The sequence below is a fragment of the Aristolochia californica genome, unplaced genomic scaffold, assembly GCF_029961685.1.
Source record: "Aristolochia californica isolate CCGP_79_NKW_82.1479 unplaced genomic scaffold, dmAriCali1.0.hap1 SCAF_1, whole genome shotgun sequence".
Classification (NCBI taxonomy): domain Eukaryota; kingdom Viridiplantae; phylum Streptophyta; class Magnoliopsida; order Piperales; family Aristolochiaceae; genus Aristolochia; species Aristolochia californica.
In genome coordinates, this window is record NW_027181770.1 from 3,303,005 (window position 1) to 3,327,873 (window position 24,869).

General features: G+C 37.1%; 4 protein-coding genes across 5 annotated transcripts; all 4 read right to left on the reverse strand.

The window, feature by feature from the left end:
• Positions 1-285: 285 nt before the first annotated feature.
• LOC137948209 (uncharacterized) lies at positions 286-606 on the reverse strand. Its single transcript, XM_068794245.1, has one exon. The coding sequence runs from the start codon at positions 604-606 to the stop codon at positions 286-288; it is 321 nt and encodes a 106-aa protein (XP_068650346.1).
• A 4,426-nt stretch (positions 607-5,032) lies between these two features.
• Positions 5,033-11,887, reverse strand: LOC137956095 (uncharacterized). The gene is made up of 5 exons (XM_068803427.1): positions 11,417-11,887; positions 11,103-11,261; positions 10,516-10,776; positions 9,252-9,908; positions 5,033-5,286 (listed from the first exon to the last, which is right to left on the reverse strand). Exons 1-5 carry the CDS (start codon positions 11,495-11,497, stop codon positions 5,197-5,199), a joined length of 1,248 nt encoding a protein of 415 aa, XP_068659528.1. The 5' UTR covers positions 11,498-11,887; the 3' UTR covers positions 5,033-5,196.
• A 1,275-nt stretch (positions 11,888-13,162) lies between these two features.
• On the reverse strand, positions 13,163-16,268 carry LOC137942600 (uncharacterized). Its single transcript, XM_068788309.1, has 3 exons — positions 15,566-16,268; positions 14,555-15,221; positions 13,163-13,533 (listed from the first exon to the last, which is right to left on the reverse strand). Exons 1-3 carry the CDS (start codon positions 16,186-16,188, stop codon positions 13,375-13,377), a joined length of 1,449 nt encoding a protein of 482 aa, XP_068644410.1. The 5' UTR covers positions 16,189-16,268; the 3' UTR covers positions 13,163-13,374.
• Positions 16,269-17,705: 1,437 nt separating this feature from the next.
• LOC137956104 (beclin-1-like protein) lies at positions 17,706-24,166 on the reverse strand. 2 transcript variants are annotated; one of them, XM_068803440.1, is made up of 10 exons: positions 23,816-24,166; positions 22,508-22,860; positions 22,236-22,406; positions 21,342-21,466; positions 20,424-20,472; positions 19,689-19,847; positions 19,477-19,562; positions 18,745-18,816; positions 18,288-18,437; positions 17,706-18,070 (listed from the first exon to the last, which is right to left on the reverse strand). In XM_068803440.1, exons 1-10 carry the CDS (start codon positions 23,967-23,969, stop codon positions 17,839-17,841), a joined length of 1,551 nt encoding a protein of 516 aa, XP_068659541.1. In that variant the 5' UTR covers positions 23,970-24,166; the 3' UTR covers positions 17,706-17,838. The 2 variants fall into 2 exon arrangements, with proteins under 2 accessions (XP_068659541.1, XP_068659550.1); XM_068803449.1 differs by having other exon boundaries at positions 17,913-18,030.
• Between the last annotated feature and the right edge of the window lie 703 nt (positions 24,167-24,869).

A 24,869-nucleotide genomic window follows, 5' to 3' on the forward strand; every position in this document is an offset into this window, starting at 1 on the left:
ACAGTGTAAAATGGGAACAGGCTAATGAGCAAGCTCTTCTATCAAGTGGCCGCCATGAAAAACTCTTCACAGCTGAAACAGAAACACGCTCTACATGGTTACAGACATGAAGATTGAGCGATAACGACGACCACTGACACCATATCTAACCTACCAGAAAAGGGAAATTCAATATTACAAGCAGCCTCTGAAGTATGTAAGTAGTTAATATGTTACAATCCGTGGAAACCTGGAAGAAAAATACGGCAGAGTTAAAAAACTGAAGGGAAGAACGGAAGCAGGTCTTCACTTGACCATCTCGATGGTCTGAACTTCAGGAGTCTCAATGATACTCTCTAAGGAGGGTTTCCAACTTTCTGGCGCTCTATCTCTGCCTGTCTCCATCTCCACCAATACATCCTCCAGACTACGGTCACCTTTCTCCTTCAGCTGCTGCAAAAACCAGTCTAACTCTTCTCTGCTCAACAGGATCTTAACCCTGAAGCTACTCTTCTCAAATCCTCCTTCCTTTTCTAAACCAACCCTTAGATGCTGCTGCTCTTGTCCTTCTTCTCCTGTCCCCTCCGCCTCCGTGCAATGCGTCCATGACTCCAAGCAATTGCCCATGATTTCCTAGGCAAACCCAACTCTCTTGCTAGTGGAGACTCTATATCTTCCAGTAATGTTAATAGGATACTGCAGAAAGCAAGGTTTGGGAAGCAAAGGGAGAAACGAAGAGAAGTTCCTTGAGCAGGATGTGAGGTAGATTTCTTATCGACAAACGAGGGTAGAGGGAAACCAGTATTTGTAGGGAACCGATGGAAATTTTCTATTGTCAAGACGATTTTTCAAAGATTCAAAGGAAAGGCCATGTGGACTTGCTTTTCTTCTACTTTCCCATTAATTTTTTATGTTCAGCCCTTAATTTTGATGGAGCAAATCAGAAGAAAAACACATTTATATATGCTGAGCATTACTTTGATGGCGATGGTGACCCAGTTTTTCCACGGAAGTAGATGCGTCCTGCGTCGTCTTCTCCAGACTGAACACCCCCACCGTTCCTCAAAACTACCACAATACCAACTCCCCAGCTCAGCTATAATCCCCGATAAAGAACCATGAGTAACCTAGAAATTAGTGGGATTTGATTGGTAATAGCCTCATGACAACAACAGATTTTGAATTGAAAAACTAAACAGAGCCGGAAGTCACGGGTGAACAGGAGCAAGACAATGAATAAGACTTCTGATCTACCTTTCCTCCCTTCGTCCCGACACTTCGCTTCCATTTGCTGCAAGCATTTATTTTCCAAAGAAAAAAACAAAGAAGAGTGATAAAAGCATCCGAAAGATCAATTGTAGATTACTTCACAAACCACAATAGAATAGTCTAAACTCTAAAAGCAGATGAGTATGTCTCAGGCCTCCCATAGTGTGGAATAACTTCGCTAGAAAAATCTGTACAGATGCAGAAAAATCGAAAAAGATGATGCAGTGGGGGTGATCATAAGAGACCGAAGCCCGCAAATTATGCAAAAACAGTCGGAAAATATAAATTTTTGAGCGCTCTTCTTGTTAACTTAACCCATTTAACCCATAGTTTATTGTCACAAATGTTAGAATTAGTACGATATTAGTATTACCGGGTTAGATCGAGTTCAACCAAAGTGGGATGCTACCATTAGATTTATTATATATCCCTAACCTGCTCTGAAAGCAGCTTCTGCCGGCACTTTCTACGTAAAGAATCCCATGCATATTTGGAATACTTCCATTCGAGCTTCTGAAGTTTTTTTTTTTTTTTTGAAGAACGACAGCTCTGGCAGAAGCATGAGTTGGTGGCTTTGAACCGAGCCGGCTTGCCGGCTCGGTTCGGCTCGGTTCGGCTCGGTTCGATTCGTCATTTATCGAGCTCGAGTACCGAAATCGGCTCGTTTACCTTAACGAGCTGAGCTTGACCGAAGCTAGGTTCGGTTCGTCAGCTCGCGAGCCGGCTCGAAATGAGTCGGATCGGTATGAATCAGTAAGGGGATAGCGAGCGAGCGGGGGGAGCGGGAGCGAGAGCGAGGGGGGGGAAAATTTTTTCCTCCCCCCTCGTCACCGCCGACCCCTCCCATCGGTTGTTGTCGTCGCCTTTACCGCCTTCGTAACTGTTTGCCGGCGTCTACACCGCCGTCACAGCTGCTCGCCAGCCGCCTTTGTGGCCGTCCGTTCGATTTCTTCCTCTCCTCGTCGTCGCCTCTGTTTCCGTTGCCGCCGCTTCCGTCGCCGCCGACTCCGTCGTGGCCGTCATCCCCGACGATAGTCCTCCCCGGCACTGTAACCCCCTTCCCTCCGCGTCGTCGGCGGAAAGCCAGAGCAGGGGAGAAATAATCTTCCCCTTCCTCGCGAGAAGATGATCTCGCACGTGCGAGATCATAAAATAAAAAAATAAAAAAAACTTTTTCCTCTAGAAAAAATTAAAAATAAATTTTATATAAATAATTTTTTATAAACTATTAGTGTCTCATGTTGTTTTAATTATTTTTCTAATTGAAATTTTTTATTGAAAATCATATAATTTTCTAAGTAAGATTTTTCGTACCAAGATGGGGTAGAAAACTATATAGAAATTTTTTGAATAAGTATTTAACAGTTGATGCTGTAATACTTTTAGCATGAAGCAATTTTTATTGCAATTTTCTGTTTGATATTTTATTTAATTAAAAATTTATCGATAAGTATAATAATATATTAGATTGATTATTAATTTTTATTTATTTCCCTAGAAGAGACAATAAAAGGTCCATTTAACTTTCCTAAGAAAATTTTAAAATATTTCTTTTAATTTTCTAATAAGTCACTAATAGTAATAAGATTTTATTTAAAAGTTTTTTTGGGAATATGTATCATAGGAAAAATATTTTTAGTTTTTCCTAGAATATAAAGTTTTATCTAGGGGCACTAAGGAGGCCATAATAAATTATGGCCAAATTCAAAAATTACAAAACAAGTTAGACAACAATTGGAGTAAAAAATATTAATATTGGTGTATTTTAATCCATTATTGAAATTCAATCCTGAACCTCCCCTATCATTATATTTTTTAAAAATGTATGCATAATTTTTTATATAATTTATTCAAAGCCACCCCTACGTGCGAGATCATAAACAAGGGGAAAAAAAACTCTTTGTCCCTTCCTCATGGCTCTTACATAAATTGAAAAGATATTTTAGTAGAAATACGTTTCTAGATACTATTAGTGGTTTTTTCAATAAATGTTGAAAAGACATTTTTAATAGAAATATAGGGACTATTAGTGCCTCATATTTTTTCAAAATATTTTTCTAATTATAAATTCTTTTTAAAAAATCATATGATTTTCCAAGTAAGATTTTCTTGCCAAGATGGGTTAGAAAACCATATAGAAAAATTTTGAATAATTATTTGACAATTGATGATATAATATTTTGAGCATGAGGCAATTTTCATAGCAATTTTGTGTTTGACATTTTATGTGATTAAAAATTTATCAATAAGTATAATAATATATTAGATTAATTATTAATTTTTATTTATTTCCTTAGAAAAGGCAATAAGAGGTCCATTTAACTTTCCTAAGAAAAATTTAAAATATTTCTTGTAATTTTCTAGTAAGTCTGTAATAGTAATAGGATTTTATTTAAAAGATTTATAGTTTTTATTTGGGTGATTGTAAATTGATAGTGATATTTTATTTAATTTTGTTGTGTTTGATTATTGTATGGAGTTTATTTATAATGTTATGCAGTGTATGGAGTGTTTAGATTATTTTATGGAGTGTATAAATAATTTCATGAAGTGTTTATGGAATGTATAGACAATTTTATGGAGTGTTTATGGAGTGTTTATGTAGGTATTATGTATATTGATTATGCCAAATTTTAAGTAGAGGTCATGCTGAATTTTATACAAGTATTATATATATAGATTATGCTCAATTTTAAGTAGAAGTTATGCCCAATCTTATATACATATTATATATATAAGTTATGCCCAATTTTATGTAGAGGTCATGCCCAATTTTATGTAAAATATACGTATAATTTTATATACATTTTATTCGATAGATATTTTTTGAAAAATTTTAAATGTATGTTACTCGAGCTCGGCTCGAACTCGTTGGGCTCGAGCTCGATAACAATTTTAGGCTCGAGATGAGGCTCGGCTCGAAATATTTAAATCAAACTCGACTCGAACATGAGCAGGTTCGGGCTCGGCTCGGCTAGATACCACCCTGAGCGTGACGATGGAGGACGTCATAAACAGAAACATAAACAAATTCACTGGATGCCTATAAAAGATTGGTGTTTAGAAATGGTTAAATTCCCTTTCAGTGGCAGAAAAGACCTGCAGATCGGTTGCACAGAGAGGCCTTAATGAGATAAAGACTTGGTCTGCCCAGATTATCACATTAGCAGTAGGTGACAAATGACAATGGTGTCAAGAGTAAACCACGCTGTTGATAGTTTTCTACTCTTAACCAGGATAGCAATTTCAACCACGCACAGAGGGCCTCGGGGCTCTATCATTGAATAAAATCAATTTGACCGCATTCGTCGCCAGAAATTATTAATACCCTGATCAATCAAGTATTGGCTTGTCAGGAGACTTTTTTAAGTACTGGTAGAAAGTTAAAATGCGACCGGAGGAGGCTCACTGCATCAGTAGGATTACCTAGCTTAGAAAATGTTTGAACAGACCCACCAACCCCATTCACTGCATCAGTAGGATTACTGGGTTCAGCAGATGTACAACCTTGCCAAAAAGAAACTGCCTTAGCAAGCAACCTGTGGATAACTTCACCCCTAACATTTCAGTAACAGCTTGTACTGAACCAAGCCTGCCATGAAGATTCTGGCTATTCAGGAAGTTCAATCATCTTCAAGTTTCAATAGTGAATTGTTATGGCTAAGAAAGTTCTAGTTTATGCCATTAGTGCTCACCATGTAATGGTAAAACGTAGATCTTCCCTTCATCAACAAGGACACTCGAACCCATCAAGATGGAAATTGAAGAGGCACAACTACAGCGATAAAAACATGAATTCACAGATCCAGATAAATACTATTCCCAAGTCAAACTTTAGTTCAAACCTATACATCATCCATTACGGAGTTTACTGACCTATGTTCCCAGGTTCAACAGGTAAAGCTAAACATGTCTACTAACAAACATATGAAGGGATCCAAGAAACACCTACTGCAACCGTTGCCTCTTCTTGGCAAGGTTATCAAATACTTGGCGAACATCTGCCGATGTGATCGGGTTGGAGGTATCATGCGATTCCTGCATATGTACATAAGCTTATTAAGATTCTGTGAATTGAATGGAGGCTCCAATAATGGAACATGTTTAACAGATGGAAAATTCATGGGACAGTAATCATCAACATGACTTAATAAAGATTCACCTCGTAAGTAACTGATAAACATCCTTTTGGGAAATAAGTCGTGGTGCAAAGTGGTCAGGATAGTACCAATTGAGGACATTCCCGGAGGAGACACATATTATATGAAACAGATTCATAAAGAGACCAAGAACTGAGGCAGAGAATTCATAAATGCCAGTAAAGAAGAAACTAACTACAAAAATATCCAAGAACATTGGTGATTACACACTGACACAGATATAACAACCCACACCGTGGTGAACCATAACCCAAGACATCACACAAGGAACCCCCTCCCCATGTGGCCATTCAGCCAAAAACCTAAACCACATCACAAATGCAAAATAAATACATATTTATTAGTATATATGCTCAAGTATGTTGCAACACACATTTATATGCTATGGACATACAAAATTATATATGCATATGCAAACATGTGGACTATTTGTTTGTTTTTTTGAACGTGAGTGGGCTGATGTAATCAACAGGCAATCTCAAACTCCATATAGATGATTAACTAAAATAGAGCAAATAAACTTCAACACCTAGGTCAGGATTATTATTTTCACATATAATAGCCCCACAAAATTGTTGAGATCCGTGTTATACACTCAACCTAGAATTCCTACCAAGTTAAATCCTTACAGGAGTCGACTAACACAACATTAAATAGACAGGCGATATAGCTGGATAGATTTTTGGAGAAAATAAATAAACCATTGCTGAGAACGGTATGTGCAAGACTACAGTTGCAAACACATCCATTACAATTTGACCATATTTGGACCAAAATAAAGGATTCATGCAGCCAAACTCAACATGGCAAGAATAAGGTTCTAAGAAAGATGATGATCTATCAACTATACAGTACAATATGAAGTTGATAGACATCTAATTTCATAACTGACAACCAGAGATCCAAGAGGTCGGCTCCTCAATCCCTGGGTCATGTCAATTATTTAAGGAAAAATAGCCCATAATAATAAAGCTCCACATGAACTATTTACCATTTTTTGAATGTTGAACTCCATACCGGGTGGGACTTGAACCCAACATCTCACACTAGAAATCACCCCCCTCCTCATGTGGCCATTGAGCCTTTGGGCTTACTTTCACGTGAACTACTTACCAACAAACAGCACTTTCGTACACAAGAGGCAAGTATTAATTATTTGTAACTTTCTTTTTTAAATGATAGAGAGAGTTATAAGTTTACAGTGACAAAATAACTAAGACTAGTTATATGGAAAGATATTGACGAATGAAGAGTAGAGTTTGAGGGAGACCCCATTCAAGTATAAGAGGAAAGATGTATTTCCATCAACAGAGCTACATACATGGAATGTAATTTGTTCCAAATCTTCTAATAGTGCCCTTGAAGTTTACCCATTGTCACTTGCTTAATAATCAAAAGCAAAAACTTGACTTCCTACCAAAGTTGCAAAAACTCTAGTGGTCTCTCTTTTACTGTCTTTTACAACTTACAAACATTAAGTGTCACAAAGATCATTACACTAGTATCTTTCATGGCATTACAAGTTAAACAAGCACTAAGTTTCTTCCAAATTTTAATTTTTTTAAAATGGTAAAAAATAATCCTAAGGAGAAAGAAAAAGCCAATATTTTGAGGCACGGATAATAAAATACTTAAAATATTCATCAATTACAGTTGGCTATGATCCTAATTTGCGGGTTTGGATTTGGAGCGAACGTGAGCACTGTGCGAACAGAGAGAGGGGGTGGGCCCCAAATCACTCATGGGTTCACAACTGCTCTCTCCATTTGCATGGTGTGCACGTCCACACCGAATTTCATTTCCTAATTTACTAGTAAGGTAAGATCATAGACTGACCATTCACTTGATAAGTCACATAGGTTAAAATATGCATAACTTAACCAAGTTATTTCCAGGGTTTGCTCCAGACAATTCCAGGCTGACCCTTGCTGACCCTGACCAGCCTCTTATGGCATCCTTAGATAATGTTATCATAACTAAATCACTATAATATGATTCATCACATTTTACAAAACAGCATGAAAGTAATCTACCACAGCCCATGCCAATCACACAACCTATCAAAACTTCTGTTGAAGCTTTAGTTTTCAGTCATGAATCACTAAAATTAGAACAAAAACAAAGAAAGCCACCTATTTGTAAAGTTGATTCAAAATCCTAAGCCTACTGCCAGCAACAATTTCACGTAAGAATCAGGGACATTAAGGTTAACTTGTCAAGGACGCAGCTTGCTAAATTGACATTCATAAAGGCATGCTAGGAGTTTGCTTACTACAAGAGTCAGGGACGGATATGCCACCTAGTCCGCTGCTAGCTAATGGATTGCAGATTTGGGGGTCTTTTGGAAACTCACTACCTACAGGCAACAGGCTAACTTCATTTATTGCAAAAAAGGTTTTGAAAGGGAACACTATTTTTTAAAATGATAATGAGAAGAGTTAATTCATAAGAAAAAGGGGGCTCCGAAGGAAGAAGTCAGGCATGAAACTACAATGATTTTAATCAAGAAAGGATAACAAGCACTAAAACATGAGAGGCTAAAAGGGGGAGAGTGGTGCCAACAGCAAGGTACCATAGGGCAACCTCTTTCCTAGCCAATGCATCATCCATACGATAGGCACACCTAGGAGTATGCAATCACTAAATAATCAAATCTTTTAGCATAAGTTCATGCTCATCAATATAGACGGATAGAATTTAAAAAAAAGAAAAAAACTCCAGTGGGCTTTTGTCCCACTAGCACAACCCAATAACGACAACCAAATCACCCTCAACAACAAGGGGAGCGGAGGAACTGCTCGTAAAAAATTGAATGCCCTAGAGGAGGGTTCTCAACTCCGCTACCAGAAATGGAATAATTTATACATTTATGCACCCTAAATAGATAATTTTTTCATTGTTCTTTGCACAAGATCTCCCAACCTCAGTTCCCACTATTTTTGCTACTACACTTAGGACAAAGTAAGAAGTTAATAGCATACCAAACAAGGCATTTATTTTGTTTCTCTCAATTAGGCCTTAATTAGTCAAAATGCAGCAGTATAATTACTAGATTTCATATTCCATCGTCTTTCACGCGTTGATCTTTTTCTTTTCTTCTTTCAGTGAGCTTATCTTTTCTTTGTTTTCAAAATTTACAAATAAGCCAAAAGAATTTTTACACTTCATCAGGGAAGCTACTGCCATAACTATACACCCTACTAAAGTCTAGTATTAGCATGTACTGTTCAAGGACTGAACCAGGTCGGACCCTGCACTCTGTTACCCCAACCCCAACCATCCCAGACTGACCCATCCCCCAACTTGAAATTCCCAAAAAAGCCCACATTTATTAAAAACAAAACCATTTCATTAAAACATAGTCCGTTTCTAAATGTTGAACCACTTCCCCTCGTGAGGCCATTGACCCAAAGGTCCAATCCAAAAAAAAAGGTATATAAGTGATTTTTTTATTAAAAAAATGTACGACAATCCTCCCTAGTCTTTTGTTTTTGGTCTTTAAAACCTATGTTATTAAATAAAACTTAGGGGCAATACTCTAGTGAGACATAATGAGTTGGATCGAGAAAACCCATCCCCAACCCAACTCCATGCAGCTTTTTTCTCTAAGTTTGATCCTGCTCCAAAGTTAGAAGGGAAAAAACCCGGCCCCATGCAGAGCGGGTCAGGTTGTGGCAGGTTCCCCATTTAACCAGCCACGGTTCCGTTTCTAATGATTATCATACCATTGCTATGTTATGAAACTACAAAGATGAAGAAAATTAAACTTGTATGTTGTACTCAAATCTTTCCAAATTAAATAAGCTTCAAAAAATTCATACACTTAGCATACAGATGACATACCAAAAAAGATCGGATCTCATTCTTCATATCAGCAATGCCATTCAGAATCTCGATCTTTGCAACATGGCCAAGGTTATCAAATAAATCTAAAGCAACTCCTTCCTGTTTCTGCAAGTTCTCCTCTCTTTTCAGTTTTGCAATCTTCTCATACTCCTCAAGTGAGTCCTCCTTGTCAGTCAGATACCCAATACCCTTTTGTGCATAAACATCCACACATATTTTGCACCGGCAAAGTTGGTCTCTCCAAGATTTAGCCAGAAATATTGGTTTCTTCTTCTCCAAAACAGGAGAGCCTGCAGACAGATCCACTCCAAGTATACAGGTGGAGTTTAACTTGGCAGCAACTGGACGGCAGGCAAAATCCGAAGTTTTCTCTGTGTTTTCTCCTAGTACAGCATTTTTAGCGCTCAAGGAAGATTCAGGATCGAATTTTGGACTCTTTGAAGAGCAAGCAGCACTCTCAATAATAATGGAGGAAGCTGATGCAGCTGATCCATGCTCCAGGTTTTCTTCCTTTTTACTGATAGTAGGACCATTGCTTTGCCTAGCTGAGGCCCAAATAGTCTGAAGATAAAGTCTCAAGAACGAGCAGACCGTTGCACAGTCCTGACAGATGAAATCCTCATATAGCGGCTCTCCCTCTTCATCTCTGGGTATCTGTGGCACAATTAAGGAGGTAAGCTACACTAGAGTGTGACAGAACTAAAATAAATTCTGTATAGTAAAAAATGACAGAATTTTTTTTACAAGAAATTAATATAAATCTCTTATAATATAATAAATACAAACATCATAACTCATGGTAAGTTACTAATAAAATAATACCCATGTCAGAGTAATTTAAAATGATTGTATAAAGTTAAAAGCTGATGACTTATTTTCAAGGACAAAAAAAAAATGTTATTCAATGCTGAACAAAGGAAATCAAACTTAACTTACCTAAAAGAAATTGCAATTGCAAACTTGGCATTGTAAACATATATGGACTCAATGAATATGACTAGAAGTTTATAGACTCTTCAAGAGGAAAATTATTTAAGAGACATTAATACAAATTTTAAGTCTTATGAGATGATAAATACTAACATTATTACTCGATATGGTATGTTAATAACAAAATAATATGACTTTTCAAAAAAGAACAATATGACAGCATTCTTTAAGTCTAAGTAGACTCTAACAAAAGAAATCGCAATTTATAATTTCAACATGTTAAATGTCAAATCTACTTAATGAGAATGACTCAGAGTCATGGTATACCAACCTCTTCAGAAGCCTCAAGACCAATATGGTTCTCATGAAACCAATCTTCACAAATGCAGCACTGTATCATCTCCACTTGTTCTTCAGTATCTGGATCAGGGTAAGGGCGAATGCATGTGCAATAGGAACCTTTGAAGTTTTGATTGTAAGAATTGCCAGTATTTTCTGGCTCCTTATCAGCAGAAAGCTTGCAGGAGAACTCCTGAAACTTAGAGTTCCCACAGTCACACCTGAAGTTTCTCTTGGTCCACAACTCGATTATCTTCAGGAAACAGCGACAAGCAAAAAAAAAGTCATGAAGAAATTATGGAACAGGACCAACGGCAAATGCTTCAGGTAAACGAAATGTAAGAATTTCTACAGAAGACAGCACTATGAGATCTTCCCGCATAGTACATAATGAGGATAGCATGGGACAAAAAAGAACGTTTTTCCTTCCAAAATAGACTGATAATTCTACTTTTAACATCTTTATTTTTTTTCCTTTGATCGGGCTAAAAGGTAACGAAATTAACCATAAGTTTAGAGAATAACCATAATCAGGAGAAACAGAGGAAAATAAATCTCTGGGGTATAACCAAAGCATACCTCATGGCCATCGTGGCAAGAGAGACAACATGCAGTACAAACCCCAGCATTCCCGTTCGGTGTGCAGGAAAGGCAAGAGAAAAGCGCCTGTCTCTTCATATATCCTTTAGAGTAAGTGCATTCCTTCCCCTCATCCCCTCCCAAAACCATATCAGCTTCCTGCAATTAGTTTGACAAAAGACAGTGACAAACTCGGGACAGAAAAACTTACCGCCTCAAACATAACCGCAAACAAACTAATAATATATTGTCCATACAACTCCAAAAACACCCAATTCAACAACTAAACCCTAAAAGAAAATAAATGATCTTACCAGTTCCTGAGCTTCCATGTCCTCGATATACTCATTCATAGTCACCGTACCCTCCATTTCATCATCAAATGCTCCAGCCATTGTCAAATACGGGAAGTAAGGATTCAGAATATCAACAAACAAACAACAAAACTCAATTTGTTTTCCAGACGCAGGTTTCTAAAACACTGATGTGAATTTCACTTCCAGAGACAAGCAAACAGAGGAAACGCCCACCTTTAAGCCCTAACAACCAAGAAGGAATAAAAACGCGAAGAGATGCATGTCGACGGATAGATAGACAAATCAGCTTTGGACATGCGTCAGAGACGTTTCCAAATAGAGAGAAACCGAAATCAGTGGAGATAAAAAGAGAAAGGAGGGGTTCGGTCTGGACTGGGGACGACAGCAAAGAAGTGCGAAACGCGGTGGAGAGAGAAAGGCAAGCTTAATACATGTGTGGGCTGTACGGACATTTTCCCGCCAATCTGTGCCGCCTGAAACGAGAGTTGATCCCAACCTCCTCCTAACTTCCTAAGTTTCAAATTCATAGTTTGGTTGCATGGGAGTTTGGGCTGACATGTTTACGAGTGCCCCAACTTAGGTCTTTCAAAATTCTTGACTCAGATTGCCCGAGTTGGATTGGACGAGTAGAGAAGGACTCACCCACTATAGACCCTGAACCCATTCATCGTCGGTGTTAAGTTGATTTTTTTTTCTTATTTTTATTAGATATAATAAAGTAAGGTGTATCCTTACAAATAATATAAATTCAATAAAAATAAATTATTGATTGCAATTAAAATTGGTTAAGCTTAATTTAACATCTCTTGCATGAAAATTTTATAAATCAGTTTAAATTAATAAAATAAAACGAGGAAAAGCCAAGAAATATTAAACTAAAGGTATGCAATAAACTACTTATTCTCATATTTTTTTAAAAAATTTTAAAACTATGGGATAATCCACTCTATCTAATTTAGGTTAAGTGGAAAAATGCCCATATTTGAGCTTAATAAATTTCTTAGAGAAAATGTATTATAAAGAAGCAAAAATCACAGGGTGGCTACATAATATTTATGTGGGTATTGATACATAAATCAATTTCGTCCATCCACAAAGAAAAAGTAGGCCAAAAATATAAACAAAAAATTATTATAAGTTTGATCTTGTAGCCTTTCAATTCACTAATCCAATTCATTTTTATCAACAATCTTGTCCATTCAATAGTTATGTAATATAGGTTGTGAAGATTCAGGGTGAATCTGGAAGAGATTCAGGGTCCTTCCCTGCAACTCTAACTCCTCCAATGGACAATTCGGCTCGATCTAAAATCTGATCCAACTTGTCCGAACTTCGAACTTCTAATCAAACTCCTTGCTCGAAGCCTTTGAAGAGAATCTTGAGCGACTGAAAATCTGCTACTCCTTGCCTCCTTCCTCAAAACTGAAGTTCGACAATTGGCTTTCATTTTTCTGTCAGGAAAACATGATAGCTAGCAAGTCTCCACTGCTCGTTACAATCATCTTCTTCCCTCCTAGGGGTTTCTCGGCCTAAAATCTCATCATTGAATTCAATTCCGTCAATCGAGTCTCTCCCACTCTCTGCATCAGCAAAGAGGATTCTGAGTTCTCTTCGCCAGCCAGAGGAGCATGACTCTCGAGCAAGAGCTTCTGGAGTAAATACCCCTTTCTCTGCCCCAAATAGAAGAAACATTAAAAGAACCGGGTGCTGATGGCGAAAAAGGGATTACGTTACCAATAGATGCAAGGAAGAAAAAGGGATACTGTGTGTGATTCACCTACTTTTGATGACATTTCTGTTAAGGAATATAACCGTCACAACAATAAAACATTTTTCATCGTGATCAGATCCAAATGTACAAAAAGGAGAAGCCAAAGCCTTTGTCAATGCTGGCGGCCCCTTTACTACTATGTTCTCACTCATCAGGTGTTATTTATATTACTGCAGCCAGTTCCTTACTTGGACATCTGAGGCTTCGCAAGCAGCTTTTTTGGGAGATTCTCAATAGCTGTGGTTTTCAACATGAAAAGCCTAGCAGCACGCTCTTGCAGAGTACCACCACATTTTAACCCTTTCGCCTGCAGTTCAACTTTAAGCCGCTCCATTCCCAGAATCTGCACTCAGCAATGGGTCAATGCAACGATTAACAGTTAATGGCTTTCAAAACTCAGGAAAAAATACTTTCAGAAAGTCTAGAAAGAAAAATGTTTCCTTATTCAAAGAAGCAAAATATCTTCTACTGATCACACAGTGGTAGCAGGATAAAAGTCTGCAAGTGTTGTGCTGTAGTTATATTTCTTACAAAGACAAAGGGAAAACCACAGCTAAAAAATCCAGTGGTACAGGCTCAAGCCTTCTAAAAAGACCAAGACAAGAACTAGAAGAGATCCTATTCACAACATATGCATGCAAAAGCTATATGAACTTGCGATTACAGTGAAGAACATGTGCAACTAATTATAATGTTCACTCTTCTTTCATGTTTCAGTATTGTCCAGTGAAAGTGTACAGATATCCCTAAGGTGGTCTAGAATTTCTTAAAGAGAAAAAAATTTAAAACCTTTAAAGCAGGAGGCTTTGATTTGCCTCTTGAGTGGAAACATTCACCCTCATGTGAATGCATCCTATCCAAGGGATCTACTGTTTCAGACGCTCTACAGTTTTTTCACAGAAAATTCCGATCCCCCTAAGGTGATGCTCCCTAACACAAGAATAGTTATGTTCCTTAAGGATGTCAAGGTATGCAGATCTTATTTAGTTATGTTCCTGAAGCTAGTAAGATAACTTACAGTTTTCTTTGAACGTTGAACCCCATACCATGGTGTGAATCTTGAACCCAAGGCTTCACAGTTGAAAAAAAAACCTATGTGGCCATGGATCCCAAGGCCCAATTCACATCATATTATACATTGTTCATTTTGCTTTACTACATATTCTAATTTTTCAATACAAATATCAGCTACCTTGTCCAAAGATCACAATGTGGAAGATGTAAGTGGCACAAGAAAAAGATGAGCTAGCATCATAATACCACTAATCATGGAACAATAGCTGGCAAACAGAAGCAACCACAACAAGGATTTAAAGTTGAAAAGAAAATACAAGAACAAGTTGTTTCTTGCTGTGAAAACTTACTTCCAGCTCTTTGGCAGATTCAAACTCTTCGAAATTGAGTGGTCCATTCAAGCTTGTAATGGTTGTACCTGGAAGGGCTCTTTCTTCTGACATGACAATCTCGGTTTCAACTGAGCTGTTCGCAACATCAGTCACCATGGCTAACAAATAATCCTTCGATTCTACACATGATTGATTAAATCCTCCAGATCCAGTCTTGGTGGAGTGGTCAAGAATTGCTTCAGGCACATCAGATGTGGCCACAACATTACAGGTGACCTTTCCAGAATCTACTGTGGTTTCCACACCATCTTGATGAGACTGCTCAGCTTCAGCACTAATAATATTGTCAGCCTCAGGGGTTCTGCTAACATGATCACTATCCGAGTCAGAAACTGGTTTTTCATCCATAGATTCATCGTCAACAGAAGGCCCAGATTCCACATTGCTGGCTCCATGTTTAGAGTCACTTTCACTACCAAAACTTCCATCATTACAGCTTCCGTTCTCGATCTCTAAAGTGCTTTTGGATGAAATCCCACCGGAAGACTCCCCATCAGTCTGTATCACAGAAGATGAATCAGGTGAACTGTCAATTACATCATTCCCATGGTCAAGAACTGTAGATTTCTCATCTTCACCCTCATCGTCATCACTATCGCTTGCCACTTCTTTACCCTTTCCATTCCTGCTTATCCAACAATCAAATAATCAGAACCTAATGAACTAGTTTCAGGGGGGTGAAAAACATGAAAGCAAGTGGCAAGATAGCAAATTCAAGAACAAAGTCCCCCAATCTTCAACCTGAATATTAGCATTTGAAACTGTTCGTATGTACAACTAAATCTAGTAGGAACCACACGAAATCATCTAAACTAAATCCCCAACCTCGTGAGGACCAAGAAGATCCAAAAACAGCTCATGAGAGAGGAAACTATTTTATCCCGCTAGGATAAATCTAAGACCCAAAAATTCAACCCTAAAAAAAGGCAATAATGCACCCAAATCAAAGAAACAAAGAAAACTACTTACCAGATCTTCAATCGCTTTGACGATTGCCCCGACGCTGGTAAGACCTTCCTCTTTGAACTTTGATAAAGCTCGAAAGATTGCTTCACAGAAGCCTCCACCCCCTCCATACATTTCGCCGAAACTTCCCTATATTTCTCAACATATTTCTCAGCGTCTCCTGTCTTAGACTTTTTCATCTCCTTCGCTTTCTTCTTCAGAAAGTTCTCCGCAATTTTCTCCAATTTCCTTTCTTCAGCCTCCGCCTTCCACTCCTCCAATTTCTTCTCGGCGTTTACATGCCGCAGCCGGCGGCCGCTCATATCACGACACGCATCAAAATTGTTCGTCTTCTTCTGTCCGGCCTTTGTCGCCGCACCGCGGAGGAGCGACCCGAATCCTCCTTTGCCACCACGAAGACGGAGCAAGAGAATCAGAGAAGGGAATTGAGTATCCCCGGAAGCAGAAATTAGGGTTTGATCAGAAATCTCCCGGGAACCAGAAACTAATCGAAGTAATTCGACGGGAATCCTCGTTATTTTGTAGATATTTTGCTTGAGGGAAAAGCCGGAGATGGTTGGCGACGAAATCCGAAGGCACCTCGTACGGCCATCCAAGAGCTTAACGAGCACCTGATAGATTTCCATCGGCGAAACGATAACGATTCCGATCGAGCAATAGAAAAAACAACGGAAACCCTAGCTCGGCGTTGGATGCAATGGTTTAAATTCTCCGTCACTGCGACTCTTATGGTTCGAAAATCTATAAAACAGGAAGGTAACCGCCGAATAAAGTGCGCGTGTGCGGAGGGGTGGACCGTGGAAGCAACGGAAGCCCGACCCGGTTCTGCAAGCCTACCCCCCCAAAATCAGTTCTCACTGTATCCCCTCGTGGCTTGAAATTTTTTGTGACACGAGTTGGATTGGTCCGAGTCGCCCTAGTCTTGGTTTGAGTTGGGTCGCCCAAGTTTAAGGCAGGACTTGAATCCCCTTCATTGTTTTCTTTACTAAATCCTAAAAATAAAAATAAAAATAAATAGGGAGAAAGTGAATTAGAATTAATTACATGAAGATAACATTGAATTCTCTTATTTCTTTTGTAACAAGTAGTATAGTTTTCTCTACACCATATTATTGTATTTAGACTATGGTTATCCAGACTTGTTGAGTTGACTCATGACTCATCCAAGTCGTCCTAGATTTAGGAGGGGATTGGTGGGGAATGGGAAATCAAACTCGGCCCTTATTTGATAAAATTCGACAATAGATAGATGATAATAATATCAATTACAAAAGAAAATGCACATGTAAATATTTGAATTTGAAAGAATTTTGGTTTGAAACATAATCCCAGACTTACCTTGATGATTAGAGTTGATTAAAAGGATCAACTTTCAGCTAATATTTGTACACATTTGGAAGTAAATCTCAAGGTAGAGCAGGTCAGGTGAAGTCTAGTAGAGGTTGCACTTGACTTGTACATCGGCATTGAGTCCCCCGAGTTATTCCATATATATTTCTATTTACCTTTCAATTCACTCATTCTATTCCAGTTGCTGAGTCAATCCTATTATTAGACTAACCAACTTCACCAACAAAGGGTTAGATTAATAGAAGGTGCAATACCAAGGTATTGAAATTCTTCAAATGTAGATCACAGAATTTTCTTGATACTTAAAAACTTAAGGTTTGTTTGGAATCCATGGAAAAGAAAAAAAAAAAAAAAAAGAGAATTTGACCATTATTATTCCAACAAATAGTTAGTGAAATAATCCTAAAAAAGAAAAGAAAATGAGAATTTGACAATTATTATTCTTAAAAATAGTTAGTAAAAATAAGATAATGATCAAATACTTCTTTTCACAAAATATTTTTAGAAATAATAATGGTCAAAATTTCATTTTCTTTCTTTTCCATGAGCTCCAAACAGACTCTGAAGATTTGTTTTCCTAATAAACAAAGGTTTCAAATTTTAAGAGTAGAATGATAATTTAAAGCGCAAGTAGGCAGCACGAATAGCTAAAAGTTGCTAACGATTAGAGAGAGATTACTGATTTAACTATAAGAATAGAACGAGTATGCCCTCAAGTTCTTGCACGGTGCCATATCTGTAATGTCTCCGTTAAATCATTGACTAGCAGCTGATAGCATAAACAAAAATCAGATAATAAAGTCATATCTTCCTCAAAATATATAAAAAAATATTCTATACTATTGACAAAATGAACAAAGATAACAAGAAATGTCATACTTGAAGTCAAAGTATTATGTATGAACGGTAGCAAATTCACTGCATCTCTATCTTGATGGATTTCTATAATCTGAAGCATATTTTCCATGTGAGCTTGAGGGAGGAACCTCTGACTGAGGAGGAACCACAGGAGAGAGTGGTTGGAAGTTTGTGTTGCCCACAAACCAGAACATGGTCCACTTCAGATTGCAGAGAGTATATTTCAGGGCTTTTGTCCAATTCTCTTGTTTGTTGAAACTCTGTGTAATCGTATAGTTCTCCACTCTATCATTCTCAATCCTACTAGTCCAGCAAAATATGTAAGGAATAATTTTGAAAGACTACAGAAGCATAAATTTGACAGCAGAAGAAGAAAAGTACAACAAGGTTTGTCTCCCATGAGATCAATTATTGACGATAAAGCTTGTGCAGTAGGAGAAAGTGAAATTGGTTAAATAACCTAAAAGTACTTCTTGAGATTTCATTAATAATTCTCAACAAATAGTTGGAGACATACTTGTAGGGCAGCCTGAAGCATTTATCAGCAGGTATGTTGTTCTCTTGATCCATAGACCTAGCAAACTCAGCAAACTCCTTAAGGCATGTGAGGAACAGGGTCATTGCTTTGTCATACCGAGTGCTCCAAAATAAATTCACAGGACCAAACCTGAAGCCAGGTAAATTTTAGTTGCTACATCACAATAAATTCAATGAGCACAATATTGACTGACCTCTTCAGCACAAAACAACGAAAAAAAAAAGGAAATTGAATGACAAAATTCACAAATGGATAAGTTTGAAATAAGTGGTCACAATAAATTCAATGAGCACAATATTGACTGACCTCTTCAGCACAAAACAACGAAAAAAAAAAAGGAAATTGAATGACAAAATTCACAAATGGATAAGTTTGAAATAAGTGGTCCAAATAAACTTTTTTATAGAGCAAGCAAAGTAGAAGACTTGTCACTCACAGCTCATAAGTATTATTGCTGGAGTCCATAATCCGTGAGTAACTTCCCATGGGAAGAATCTTTATTCGGTATCTGGAATAGCTATGCATAGGAATTTCCAATAACCAAGTTTCTCCTTAAACGATACACTCATCTTACTAGAAACAGATTTTTATTTTTATTTTGTAAAAATTATTTCCTATTAGGCCGCCTAAATAAAAAAAAATATTATGAAACACAATTGGAGTTAATGATCACTTCTGCACATCATCCGACAAGGTTCAATTTCTTTCAACTTAAAAGAAAATGACATCAGTATCCAGTACATGGGACAGCATAAAAATCAAGTATGTTGCATAGCCATAAATATATATATCATGTTCTAAAAATTCTAGAGCTCTCTACAGTTTTGTGATGGTGTCATTGCTTTCTCAAGTAATCTTTTTTTGCAGATTTTGTCCATTTCCAGGAACTCTGCTTTTGGCATTATAAAAAGCAAATTAAATTACACCATTACCAGAACCCACTAAAAGACTACACCAAATATGCTGTGCCAAGTGAACAAGTAATGGTGGAGGTGAGCATGCCAATGCTACTGGCAGTGTCAAAGTCATTTGGCTGACCAGCATACTGTCAACATTATCAACGAGAAGTTTCAGGAATGAGCTCAAAGGCAAAGAATAAATTGCATAACAAGGACAACATATAAACAACCGTATGTAGTTGAACAGCTAATATAACTTCAAAGGATACAGAAACTTTGGCCGGAAATACTGTGCCATAGTGTGGAGCAGAAAGCACGCCTGGCCCCAGGCAGCATTTATTTCATCCCACTCAACCTAAGCATTTTCAAAACATGATGGTCAAGATCTCAAAAAGGAGAAACATAACAGAGAGCAGTTGGAATCAAATATTAGAGCTAATATCTTAACCAGGCCAATAATGTCACCCATGGTGCTACCAACCGGAATTTTTGGAAGACGACCAAGACGGAAATTGTTGATTGTTCCAAATTCTCCATCATGTGCTATAGGGAAGGCATCATTCATCACATTGGTGTGCTTCAACATTTCCAGATGTGCTTGGGAAACTTCAATCTTAGCCAAAATTGCATCCCTCTCCTCCTGATGATTAGTAGATATATCACTATAATGTTCTTGGATTCCATGGTAGTATTTCAAGCAAGATATCAAGGGAGAATAGCTAGAAAAAATTTAGTCCTGGAGTTACCCAAAGTTTCACAGAATATGCAAGGCGAATTTCATCAAAATAGTAAGTATGGAGTCACACATGCTGTGCATGGGGGGTGGAGAGCATAGATAATCTCTGAAGTTTGGGTAATCGACATTTTGAAAACAAGCACACTACCATATACTTAGAAATTACCATGGCAATTTGTCTTCTTCTTTTTTCTTTTTCCAACTAAAGAGGAGATTTTTTCAAAAAGAATAAAAAATAGAAGAAAAGAGATGGGCACAAACAACCTTTTCACAGAGAAAACCTAAGGGAAAAAATCTTGTTGCATGTTGAGGAGAGAGAAAGAGAGAGTTAGCTTGTCTTTCTCTATTATTATTATCATATAGAGGTTCAACTTGTTTAGGAGTTTTACCTCAATCCAACCATCTCTCTAGGTCAGTCATACACTGGCTGGATTTAAACCATTTACAGAAAATAAGGCAAAAGAAATCTCCGCTACATACCTGATGAGAAGCTAGCTGGAACTGGAAATTATTGAACTCGTGCCAATACCTTTGACATAGGACAAGCTAAACAAATAAGAAAATTTGATAATAACAAGGAAAATAAGGAAAGCAATTCATCACAAGAAACTTGTAAAGCTACCCATAGAAAACATCCTCAATCACAAATTATATGTTGTTACAGAAGAGAGAGAGAGGGGGAGAGAGAGAGAGAGAGAGAGAGATCAAACATTTGTCGAAGATTCAATGAACTTTGGTTGCATTAATACAATCAACCTGGACAAAGGGTAATATAAAATTTCGTGATTAAAATCAAGGAAAATGAGATGGAGATGCATATGAGCCAACAACCCAACCAAATCAAACTGCAAAACCCATCGAGTCAATGAAATTCCATGTGGTGCTTGATTAGGTCCACAATATAACAGAGACGAAGCAATCTCAAGCCAACAATAAACATCATCGAAACATCCTTCATAAATTTAGAAAAGGCCTACTTCAATGAGAGTTAAAACCCTCTGTCTTGAATACAGAGAATAAAAGCAGTAAATGCTGCTGCCTTTGCATGACTTGCAGAACATATAATACAAAATGTACCACTCAATTGAAAGTGGACCCAAACATGGATCATAGAAGCAAAGAGGATCAGAGATGCTAAGAAATACCTAGGAGGCTATGATGCATACACGCTAGATCCAAAATTGTGATAGCCAGGAAAGAATCAAGAACCCTACGCATTATGTTTAAGAAGTAAATGTAGTGACAATTCAAAAGCTAAATGTGATAATATATGCCAAAGCAACATCTTCACGTTCGTGTAAACTGACAACCGAGGGATATAAAGAATCCACACAATCAAATAGTTTAAACCAATAAAAGAATTCAATAGATTGGATATGATGACCTTCAAGCACTCACCGTTCCTCAAGTTCATTAAACCGCTTTGATTTTGACTCCAATTCCTTAAGTTCTGCATTCACTGATATGCATTGCTTCTCTGCCTCTTCGATCGCTGCTTCAAGTCTTTTTTCTTCTTCTTCAATCTTTAACAGCACAATAATCATAAGTCATAACAAACTTGAGTAAAAAAATTAATAAAATTTTCTAAGCAGCTAAATTACTGAGTTATTTAACACAGATCTGCACAGGGAAGACATACGTTATAGACTGAACCATGAAATATGACCTGCTTGATTTTTCCAAGCAACGCCAACCATAAAGGTCCCTAAAATGTTTGACAAAACTACATAACAAAATCTGGGTGGCGATCCAGGTGAAATATACACCTTTCCTTCATGAATATCATGGACAGTTGTGAGTGGGTATGCAAGTTACCCACTCATACCCCATGTTCCATAGTATGAACAAATTAAAATAGAGAAGTAGAACATTGTGCCACATGGATAAGCATGATAATTGAAAAGAAAACATGACAATATAATATCATTCAAAATAATGCCAAGATAACATAGCTTGATTGCAGATAGGGCCTTTAGCTCAATGGCCATATGAGAGGTTTTCTAAAGTGAGGCTTTAAATTCAAGTCTTGCCAGATACGATGTTCAGCATAAAATAATAATAACAACAATAATAACTACAAAAGTAATAACAATAGCAACAATAACGTAGCTTAGTTTTTCTTCGCATAACTGACGTAATTTTACTAGTGATTATCATGATTTACAATGGACCAATATCAGCCACCTCCTAAGAATTCTCATAAATCTTTTTTCTTTCTCAAAAGTGGTTCAGACAACTCCTTTGAAAGAAAGAAGCATAGAAATAATCACCATTCAATCAGAACTTGTCTACCTTATGTTTCTCCCTGAGAAACTCAGACTCACTGAGAACATTACATGACTCCACCTCAAAGCGTTGAAGACTAGCTTCATATGCTTTGATATCTCTGTTTAAATCTTCAACCTCTTTATCGAGCTTATCTGACAGCACCCTCATACACTCCAAACATAATGGTTGATCAACCTGACAATATTTTTAAGTCACAATTATAAAGATTTACCGTAATAGAAACACCATACATTGAAGAAATGATGGGTCAATGATCCACTAAAACTTATAGGTACCTGTGTTTGTGTGGTAGCTATATCAAAAGCTCGCTTTAGTACAGTTATGCTTGAGTGGAAACCAGAATGGTTTGCCAGTAAAGGGCTATTAGCATTTCCACCAGAAGCTGGAAAATGGCTCCCACCTCCTTCAGTTCCAGTCTCACACTTGTACATGGAAGCAGCAGCAGGTGGCAATACCACAAAAGACTCTTCCATTGCCTTTGTAGTATCAACTGGTTGTGTCCCACCACGAGGGCGAGGAGGCACACTGTGTGCCTGACTTCTTTGCTTTGGCAAAACAACAAAAGAATGGTCCATTCGGCTTGAACTAAGTATACTCCCTGCCCCATTGACTGAAGCAGCTTGCATACCTGAAGTTTTTTCAATCAGCTAAACAATACTTCAATGTAAAATAGACCAAAAACAATACAGAGAGTAGTAAATAAAAAAATTTGAAGTTGTGAAAGAATTTCTCTCTAGAAGTATGAAATAATAACACATTCATAGCCCTTTTGTTTCTATGATATTTATTATTGTATTGCCTGTATAGCCAATAGTGTCAAATCTTGAGGTAGATAACATGATACAGATAAAAATATCTATCAGGTTTTAATACTTCTTTATTATCTGTTCTACCCAACATGTGCCCAATATATCAATGATAAGCTATACATATTGGCATATCGCATCAGATTTTAAGCGCTTTCCAATATGATACCTGATACTGACATGGGCGCCCTTATTTCCAACAACCTCAAAATAATTTAAATGAACAGAAAATTGCTACAGGAATTTAGAAACTACTAACTAAAGGAAACGATCTAGCAGCAGTTAACTCCTGGATGAAGTTGATTTTATGAATGCCAGTTGAGTAATTACTAGTATTATAAGAAAGAAGGACAAATCAATTTCAATTCAGGATGAAAAAACAACGACAAATCAATGCCCTCTGTCCGAAGCTCGACAACAATTTTATTGCAAGAGTAAAAACGTCTGAGTCCACGGTACGAAAGTAAGGGGATCGATTCTTCATAAATAACACAGTAAAAACTTCAACTAAAGAATAAATAAAAGTATGAACTAACCAAGGCCGGACAAAAATACTTAAAAATGCAACCTCTGAAGGCTTAATAGCAGACTAGCATCCTCCGCAATTATTCGAATTCTCGGTAATGAGAACATATTGATCGAACTCCCTTAGGAGAGGAGGAAAACGATAAAACTAGACTAAAACTTCCGGTTATATGCCATAAAGAAAGACAACTTAATAACAAGACATTAGAATCAGATACTGATTCAAGTAGAAACAGAGAGAGGAGCCCTAACCGGAGCGAGAGGAAGAAGATTCATTGAAGAACTTTTCAGCGTAGGAATCAACACCTACAATACATAGGGCGTGACGGCAATGCTGACACACCCATCTCGGAAGGTTCGGATCAACGGAAAAGCTTCGACCTTTTCCGGGGATATCGTCCTTCATCTTTTCGTCCTCGGTCAAGGGCTTCCCTAATTTGAGCTTCTCCCTGTAGCCTATTGATTCTATATGTTGAATTTCTTTACGCGGAGCGTACTACTCTCCCGCAGGCAGTCCATCCGTGAATCGGAGGTTTGCCCTGTTTTATCGATTGCAGAGAAGCCCCACGCAAAGTAGGAAGCCGTTCCCGCGAAGTTCCGTTGTCTCTCAGTACTCAAAAGTCAAAAACTCTCGTTAGAGCAATTTGTTGAGTGTAGTGTTGGTTGAGAGAGTAATGCAAAAAGTTTATTTTGAAATATGGACTATAAAAATATCAGGAAATAAAATAAAAATAAAAATATATAATGGTGGTTTATGCAAAGCAATTATAATTAAAGAATATTGCAACAAAATTTAGATAATATATATTTTTAAAATTAATAAATTAAGGTCCCTTTGAGAATTAAATTTAAATAAAAATCAATTTAAAATAAATCCATGTTTCACACCAAAGTAAATATCCAAACTTGTCATAGTTATATGTATTTAATAATTATTATTATTATTATTATTATTATTATTATTATAAAATATGTAACAAAAATAATAGTAATAATAATATTTTTATTATTATTGAACTTCTAAAGGGAATATTTGTAATTTATTTAGAAAAAATGGTAAAACATATTTTAAACAAGTTGGTATGACTCACTAATTCCACCCGTTACTTGGATGGGTTAGATTCCGATTTGTAACTAAACTGAGTCCAGTCGAGTTGAGTTGTGGAATTTTCGAAGATATGAAGGTATGATTAAAAATGATATAAGAATGCATAATCTTATTTAAGATATATATTTTTGTATCATTAGAACCAATAAGTTATCATTGAATGAAAATAAAATTTTAATTTAATCAATGAAATAATTA

Coding starts and splice junctions, on each gene's coding strand:
- LOC137948209 (XM_068794245.1), bottom strand. CDS start 606: ATGGGCAATTGCTTGGAGTCATGGACGCATTGCACGGAGGCGGAGGGG.
- LOC137956095 (XM_068803427.1), bottom strand. CDS start 11,497: ATGGCTGGAGCATTTGATGATGAAATGGAGGGTACGGTGACTATGAAT. Junction 11,262..11,416: donor ACATGGAAGCTCAGGAACTG/GTAAGATCATTT, acceptor AACTAATTGCAG/GAAGCTGATATGGTTTTGGG. Junction 10,777..11,102: donor CTTGCCACGATGGCCATGAG/GTATGCTTTGGT, acceptor TGTTTCCTGAAG/ATAATCGAGTTGTGGACCAA.
- LOC137942600 (XM_068788309.1), bottom strand. CDS start 16,188: ATGGAAATCTATCAGGTGCTCGTTAAGCTCTTGGATGGCCGTACGAGG. Junction 15,222..15,565: donor TCAAAGCGATTGAAGATCTG/GTAAGTAGTTTT, acceptor TTGGATAAGCAG/GAATGGAAAGGGTAAAGAAG. Junction 13,534..14,554: donor AATCTGCCAAAGAGCTGGAA/GTAAGTTTTCAC, acceptor TGCTGAGTGCAG/ATTCTGGGAATGGAGCGGCT.
- LOC137956104 (XM_068803440.1), bottom strand. CDS start 23,969: ATGAAGGACGATATCCCCGGAAAAGGTCGAAGCTTTTCCGTTGATCCG. Junction 18,438..18,744: donor AGCAATAATACTTATGAGCT/GTGAGTGACAAG, acceptor ACCTGGCTTCAG/GTTTGGTCCTGTGAATTTAT. Junction 18,071..18,287: donor TGCTTCAGGCTGCCCTACAA/GTATGTCTCCAA, acceptor CTGGACTAGTAG/GATTGAGAATGATAGAGTGG.